Source organism: Girardinichthys multiradiatus, chromosome 2 (assembly GCF_021462225.1).
Source record: "Girardinichthys multiradiatus isolate DD_20200921_A chromosome 2, DD_fGirMul_XY1, whole genome shotgun sequence".
NCBI lineage: Eukaryota > Metazoa > Chordata > Actinopteri > Cyprinodontiformes > Goodeidae > Girardinichthys > Girardinichthys multiradiatus.
The window spans coordinates 27,369,607-27,378,182 of record NC_061795.1 but is presented as its reverse complement, the minus strand read 5'-3'; the positions used below and the strand labels follow the sequence as shown (position 1 = coordinate 27,378,182).

The following is an 8,576-nucleotide window of genomic DNA, read 5'->3' as shown; positions in this document are numbered from 1 at the left end:
ATTGTTTTAATTCAACCAAGAAGTATTTTTTCTTATAAGCAATGAGACTTGCATCTCTCCAAAGATAAAGAAACAGTGTAAAAAGAGTGTAAATTTTGAACATGGAAAAAATCTTTATTGGGACTACAGCAATTGAAATTGCTGAACATCTTTTTGTATGTTTCCACAGTTTCTTTTTTTGGGGTGAGGGGGGTGGGTAGTGTAAGGCCTCCTTGCATAATCATAATCTTTAGCTCCCTCCACAGCCTCTGTGTCATGTTCAAGCCGTGACTCTGTTCACTGCGAAATCTTAAAATTACATTGAGTCAGAAGACAAATATTGGTAAAATTAAAAGATGACTTTAAACCTAAATCTGTCAGGGGTGTGTATAAGTTTCTGATAAAGTGTTTACATCAACAAATACATCATAAATTATATATAGTCTCTGAAATATAAATAAAAAAACTACTTGATTAGAGATTTTGCTCTCTTTTTAGGCTTGTAGATAAAAAGAAAATGAAAAGGCGCAGTCTAATAATCTCTGACCCAGCCAAAAGCAGCTTCCTAATTGGCCAACGTGAATCAAAGACAAGATCTTGGTGTTGTTTTGCTACACATGTAAATTTATATTTATAAAGTTATAGAGTAAAACATAGCTACGTTAATGCAACTTTAGTGGCTGAACTGTAACTCATCAGATTAAAATTGATTTAACCTGCCGTAGTTTGCTGGGGTTCTGCCTCTGTTTCATGGTTACCAGTTGTCAGAAGAGGAGCTGCGTTTTTTATTGGTGCATAATTCCGACAATGTGCTGACGTCACATACTGCTGGGTGTTTTATATTTCATGTTGAGCAGCACTTCACCTCGTGATCGCCTCATCTGTTTTCTGTCCACCTTTACCGCCGTCTGCAACAAGTGAACATGACGAAGCTCTGGCTTCTGCTTTGCTTGGCGTCCATAACGTCAGCTTTTTACCTGACTCAACGAGGTAAGCTTATAGAAAGAGGCGCTGGTATTTCAGAGGCGTTTATTGTTCGCTTTTGCAAAGTTTTTCTTTCGTTATCCCGCCATGGTGTCATGTTTCTTTTTAGTGTTTTATTTTCTGCACCCAACACATTTTAATGTTGTGAATTATTTTCAGATGAGTTTCATTTCAAATCATGGATGGCACAGGTGGGTGTATTTAAAATTCTTTCTTCCAATTAAAAGCGTTTTATGTGCAAAGTTATGCGGACGTGATCTGCGATGAAAAATCACTGCTGATAAACATACTTCTCATAGTACAACAAAGCATACAACTTCAAGGAGTACTACCAAAGACTCCAGATATTCACAGAGAACAAGAGGAGGATCGACAAACACAATAAAGGGAATCACTCTTTCACAAGTAACTTTTTTCTTTCATTAATTTGTTTACTCTTGTTATTCCCCCCAAAACAAAATATTTGGTTCTAATTATTAATCTCTCCATGAAGTGGGACTCAACCAGTTTTCAGACATGACCTTTACTGAATTTCAAAAGACTTTCCTCTTGTCTGAGCCACAGGTAATGCCTTTTGCACAAGACTTTGCTGACAAAGACCTTATGTGATGGATAACAATGTATGTATTAACATATATGGTAAATTACAGAACTGCTCTGCCACCAAAGGAAACTACCTCAGCAGTAATGGACCACATCCAGACTCCATTGACTGGAGGACGAAGGGAAATTATGTAACCCCAGTAAAGAATCAGGTGAAGTTGAATTCAAACATTCACAGTATAGATTTTTTTTATAATTTGTTTAGTTCTTGGAGCTGTGTTTCTTAACCAGTTATATATAAAATTATAAACAGACATCTTTATAAGGCTTTAATTTGTGAAATATGAATAAAACATATTGAGTGACTAATAGAAACTGATATTAAGTGTCACATAGCATTTTAAAGTAACACGAAACTTTAAAGTTAGGGGTTTCTTCCATTTACTTTGCTCTTCTCTGATTTGAAGAAGTTCTAACGATTGTGCACATCAAAAATACAGCTGCACAGTATATTGAATCACAATTGTCACTGCAATAAGGTTGTTTGCAGTATCACAGTTGCACAGGATTGCATGGATGCAATATTTGGTAGGCTGTTATTTGAAATGTAAAAGTTTAAGGGGTTATAGGAAATCTTGTCAGTAAATAAAGGGAGGCATCAATAATTTCTAATTCTTGCACAATTTTGTTTTATTTCCACGTACGCATGTTTTCAGATACAGCCTTTCTTGTTTTGTTTTTAACAAATTTTTGTTCACATGTATTTTTTATACCTTTTATTGCGCTGTTACACATCAGCCTTGCATTTTAATGGTATTGGAAGATAAGCTGCTATAAGTAAATAACATTCCAGCAACATCGTGCTATACATCTGATACTGTAGCATTCTTGATATATTCTAGAGCTAAGTTTGGCAGCCACAGTCACAACTCTGAGATGCCATATGTAGCTACTACATATATTCGCTATCGCTAGAGAATCGATGCAAGTGCTACTCATACTGAATGTAGTGCATTGAACTTTAATTCAATTATTAACTATGGGGGAAAAAACAAGAAAGAGATGTCACTGTAAATTCACCGTACCTTATCTGACACAGTGGCAATGTGAATTTCACATTCTTCATCCCAATACACCTGTAATATACAAAATGGCAGCACATCAAAAGCAACACCCACAGACATGATAGGAACTTATATTCTACAAAATGTGCTTCATTTCTTTACATTTAGACCCAATTAAAAGACAATTTTATATAACATATTAACATGTCAAGATAAAAAAATGTGACAGCTGCTTGTTTTCTTTTTCTTTATTAATTATTATATTCCAGGGACCTTGTGGTAGTTGCTGGACTTTTTCCACAACTGGCTGTTTGGAGTCCGTTACTGCTATCTCCACTGGGAAGCTTGTGCCTCTGGTGACATACTTTAACTTTGTTGTCAAAGCTTATATTCTTGTACACAGAAATGACTGTAGTGATCTTAAACCAACTCTTGTATGATTCAGTCAGAACAGCAGCTGGTAGACTGCGCCCAGGATTTCAACAACCATGGATGTAGTGGGTGCTTGTCTAACATGTTTTTATCCACTTTTAATACTTTCCCTGTATTATTCATGTTTTCATAACCCAGTCCTATGCTTATCCTCTAGTGGTCTTCCCAGTCAAGCATTTGAGTACATCATGTATAACAAGGGACTGATGACAGAGCAGGACTACCCATACAAATATGTGGTAATTTTTCAGCCACACTAAAAACTGAATAATGAAGCCTATAATGACTTTATGTAACTTTTTCTTGCGGGTTATTTCAGGAGGGTATATGTTCCTATAAACCATCCCTGGCTGCTGCTTTTGTGAAGGAAGTGAGGAACATAACAGCGGTGAGTGACCATTCTTTAAAGTCTTTATGAAAGTTTGAGGAGAATAAAGGTTTCCTGTTGTTTCTTAGTATGACGAGATGGGGATGGTTGATGCTGTTGCCACTCACAATCCTGTTAGTTTTGCCTTTGAGGTCACTGAGGACTTCATGCATTACCACCAGGGCGTGTATACCAGGTGAGAGCAAATCTGAACATTAAGTAGTTCAAAATTGGTATATAAAATATATATCTTGTGTTCTAAAACTATTTAGCTATTGTTTGTAGTTAGAGTGGATACAAATGTGTCTCACCAATAAGTAAAATACAAAACTAACCCCATACTTCTGCTATTTAAATATACATTTTAACTTTTGTAATTTTCCATTAGACTTTAAACCCGTTACTACTTAGTACTGTAGTAATGGTAGTACTAAAATGAAGAACTTTATTATTGTTATAGTTTTGGTTCCTCATTTACTAGAAAACCAGTTGTGCTTAAAAAGTCACATATCACTTTTTGTCTCTTCCTGCTTTCAGCACTAAATGCCACAACACAACAGACAAGGTGAATCATGCCGTGCTAGCTGTTGGCTATGGACAAGAGAACAGGACCCCCTACTGGATAGTAAAGAATTCATGGGGACCTAACTGGGGAATAGACGGGTATACTTCTCTTTCAGTAACACAGTCCAAAAATATCAATGCATGTCTACAAACATAAGGTTGCTTACAACAGTGTTTTTTTTCCCTCACAGATATTTCCTCATTGAAATGGGAAAGAACATGTGTGGACTCGCTGCCTGCTCATCTTTTCCAGTGGTGTGATTTTACTACAATATGTCTCACAAAATGACGTTAAGGCATAATAGATTTGATCATACAGAAGGATTTTTACCATAACTTTTAATTTCTATGTACTGTTTTTGACTGAGGAGTTTTAACCTTTGCTAAAGCACTATCATATGGTAAATTGAATCATATTCAGATTTCTGTGTATTCATAATAACTGAGATGATCAATTTACTCTTAAATCTGTGAGATCAAACTCCTAAATAAAATATTTTAAACTTGCTTATGTGAGTCTTTAATCAATTTCTTTCAGATGTCTGCAGCATGCCTAGAAAGGATGGCACCAAATTAGCATTTTATGGGTGTATTCACACTTGCCACTTTTGGTCCGCTTTAAACGGACCAGAGTTCGTTTCCCCCCTTGGTCCGGACCTTTTGTTCAGGTGTGAATACACTCAAGCGAACCCTGGTCTGGACCAAACAACCGGACCGAGACTCACTTTTTGAGGTGGTCTCCTTCCGCTTCCAGACGGACTCTGGTGCGGTTCGCTTATGGTCTGAATACAAACCGGCCCCGATCCGAACCAACTACAAAAAGCGTACGTCTCTTTGGACATAAAAAGCCACCGTAGCCGGTAGCAAAGGTGTGTATTGTAAGGTAATTATACCTGATAAGCTGTGTGTTGCTTAGCAACGCTACCGGCTTGTTGTGGGACAAGGAACGTAGAGAACGTCGGCGTTCAGCACGCATTCTCCGACGGGGTTCCAGAATTATAAATGGAAAGTCTCAAAATCTGTGTTGAATGAGCTGCTCTTCAGCCTCACAATAATATTGCTGCTGTAATAACGGCACAATTATGCAGAACAGAGGTGCTGCAGGCAGCACGTCTACAGCTGTTTTCATCAATTTCCAGGTGTGTGCTCTGTCCCGACCCCGTCATTTCTGTCCAATGTCTGAACAATGATCGTCACCCGCGTGGCTTTGTTTACAAGTAATAGTTCACTTGCAAAAAGTACAATGTGAAAACAAACAGCACCAAATGAAAAAAATAAAGTTCGCTTTTGGTCTGGACCAAACAAGCGGACCAAAGGACTTTCCTGGTGTGAATACAACCTAAGATTTACCAGTTTAATGTTGGTACATAAATTGTTGCTTTTAAAAACCTAATGCCTTTCTGCAGAGAAAAAAACAATCAGTGTAATTGAATCTATCCTAAATTTATGTTCATCTGCTAGCATGGATCACTTCATATCAAACAGAAAAAAATGTTTTCAGAGTATTTTAAAAGGTGCTAGGACTTCCCTCCAGGACCTTGGTTGCTTGAATATGAGCAGATTTACCTTGATTCAAGATATCAATTGAACTAATCAAGATTCTAGACTGGCTTGAGTCATCTATTAGGTTAAGTTATTCTTTTATTAGGGCATATATATATAGCTACCGGACAGCTATAAATATTTTAAACCTAAGTGTTGTAGATCATTAAACAAATGTTTAAATCATGCAAAGATAATGAGTACAAAACGTTTTCAAATGATTAATTTAAAGGAAAAGCAACCATGTGAAAATAATTGTCCCAGTGTTAAATCATAAAATGTCACTGACCACACTTATGTTTGATTTCACTAGCCACACCCAAGCCTGATTATTGTCTCACTTGTAGAATCAGAAAACTACTTAAATGAAATTTGTCTGACAACATGAAGTAGGCTAAAAGATTTCAAAACATCATACCCCAATCTAAAGACAATAAAGAACAAATGAGGGACGGTGATTGACATCTAAGTCTAGAAACGGTTACGAAGCCATTTCTCAACAGTGAGAGCTTTTATTCACAAATATAGAAAACACAGAAGAGAATGGGCACCCTAAAAATGTACATCAAAAATGCAGGACAAATCCAGAAGGTTACATATGAACCCAAAATGAAATAAAAAGCACTATGAGTCTTAGCCTGAAATTCAGTGGTTATGATTCAACAATAAGAAAGAGACTGGGCAAATAGGGTATCCATGGACCAGCTCCAATTCTAAAACCACTGCTGACCAAACAGAATGCAAAAGTCAATCTCACATTTGTCAAAAACATCTTGATTCTCAAGACATTTGAGAAAATAGTCTGTGGATTGACAAGACAAAAGTAAAACTTTCGAGAAGATTCTATCACCATTCAAATATATCTTATATTCTAACACATCATTTCAGACAAAATAACACCATGCTGACAGTTAAACACGGTGTTCGTAATGTGATGGTGTGGGGCTGCTTTGCTGCTATGGAACCTGGACAATTCTACCCTCTACCAGAAAGTCCTGAATAAGAATGTCTTTGACCTTAAGCACACTTGGGTTATGCAGCAGGACAATGCTTTGGGGTGGGGTACATCAGAAAATCCACCTGTAAACTGCTCAAGAAAGGCAAAATCAAGGTTTTAGAGCAGGCTGGTCAACGTCTGGACAAAAATCCAAATGAAATGCTGCAACACGACAGGCTGTTCTTCCTTGACAACCCTCCCTTGTGGCTAAATGAAAACAATTTTGGAAAGAAGAATGGGCCAAAGTTCAACAAGCATTAGTAACGCCTGATAGCAGTGTGGCACATCTAGTGTGTCCACTCCCCCCACAAAGTCTGTACTTTTTAGAGCCATCTTTTGCGGCAATTACAACTGCAGGTCACTTTGGATGAGTCTCCATGAGTTGGCCACATCTTGCCACTGGGATTTTTTTGCCCATTCCTTACATTCCTTAGGTCAAACCTGCCCAACTCCTTTGTGATGAATGGTTTTCACTTGTGAACAGCAATGAACAAGTCTAACAACAAATTCTCCATTGGATTTAGGTCTTTAACTAGGCCATTCCAACACATTTAAATGTTTCTCCTTGAACCACTGGAGTGTTGTTTTAGCAGTATGTTTTGGGTCATTGAACTGCTGGAAGGTGAACCTCTGTCCCAGTCTCAAATCACAGGTGGACTGTCAATTCGTCTTGGGAATGACATATACAAGTCCTGCACAGTGGTCAGAGGGATTTTAAGCCATTCCTCTTGCAGGATAGTGGCCAGGTCACTACGTGATACTGGTGGAGGAAAACATTTCCTGACTCGCTCCTCTAAAACACTCCAAAGTGGCTCAATAATATTTAGATCTGGTGACTGTGCAGGCCATGGGAGATGTTCAACTTCACTTTCATGTTCATCAAACCAATCTTTCACCAGTCTTGCTGTGTGTATTGGTGCATTGTCATCCTGATACACGGCACCGCCTTCAGGATATAATGTTTGAACCAATGGATGCACATGGTCCTCAAGAATGGTTCAGTAGTCCTTGGCAGTGACGTGCCCATCTAGCACAAGTATTGGGCAAAGGGAATGCCATGACATGGCAGCCCAAACCATCACTGATCCAACCCCATGCTTCACTCTAGGCATGCAACAGTCTGGGTGGTACGCTTCTTTGGGGCTTCTCCACACCGTAACTCTCCCAGATGTGGGGAAAACAGTAAAGGTGGACTCATCAGAGAACAATACATGTTTCACATTGTCCACAGCCCAAGATTTGCGCTCCTTGCACCATTGAAACCGACATTTGGCATTGGCATGAGTGACCAAAGGTTTGGCTATAGCAGCCCGGCCGTGTATATTGACCCTGTGGAGCTCCCGACGGACAGTTCTGGTGGAAACAGGAGAGTTGAGGTGCACATTTAATTCTGCCGTGATTTGGGCAGCCGTGGTTTTATGTTTTTTGCATACAATCCGGGTTAGCACCCCAAGGTCCCTTTCAGACAGCTTTCTCTTGCGTCCACAGTTAATCCTGTTGGATGTGGTTCGTCCTTCTTGATGGTATGCTGACATTACCCTGGATACCGTGGCTCTTGATACATCACAAAGACTTGCTGTCTTGGTCACAGATGCGCCAGCAAGACGTGCACCAACAATTTGTCCTCTTTTGAACTCTGGTATCTCACCCATAATGTTGTGTGCATTTCAATATTTTGAGCAAAACTGTGCTCTTACCCTGCTAATTGAACCTTCACACTCTGCTCTTACTGGTGCAATGTGCAATCAATGAAGACTGGCTACCAGGCTGGTCCAATTTAGCCATGAAACCTCCCACACTAAAATGACAGGTGTTTCAGTTTCATTGTCCATCCCCTGTAGCTTCTTCCTTGGTGGCCAGAATGTTCGATTTAAGTCTCATCTGACCAAAGCACCTTCCTCCATACATTTGAGGAGTTGCCCACATGCCTTTTGGCAAACTCAAAACGTGCCTTCTTATTTTTAACACTAAGTTATGTTTTTTTTCTGGCCACTCTTCCATAAAGCCCAGCTCTATGGAGTGTATGACCTAATTTGGTTGTATGAACAGATACTACAGTCTCTGCTGTGGAACTCTCCAACTCATACAGGGTGATCTTTGTGCT

General features: G+C 38.9%; 1 protein-coding gene across 1 annotated transcript; it reads left to right on the top strand.

Moving 5' to 3' along the window:
- The first annotated feature begins 812 nt into the window (after positions 1-812).
- On the top strand, positions 813-4,440 carry ctsh (cathepsin H). Its single transcript, XM_047347901.1, has 12 exons — positions 813-969; positions 1,123-1,154; positions 1,263-1,368; positions 1,457-1,527; positions 1,614-1,718; positions 2,840-2,926; positions 3,016-3,071; positions 3,160-3,241; positions 3,322-3,390; positions 3,459-3,565; positions 3,907-4,032; positions 4,125-4,440. Exons 1-12 carry the CDS (start codon positions 903-905, stop codon positions 4,192-4,194), a joined length of 978 nt encoding a protein of 325 aa, XP_047203857.1. The 5' UTR covers positions 813-902; the 3' UTR covers positions 4,195-4,440.
- Positions 4,441-8,576: the final 4,136 nt, after the last annotated feature.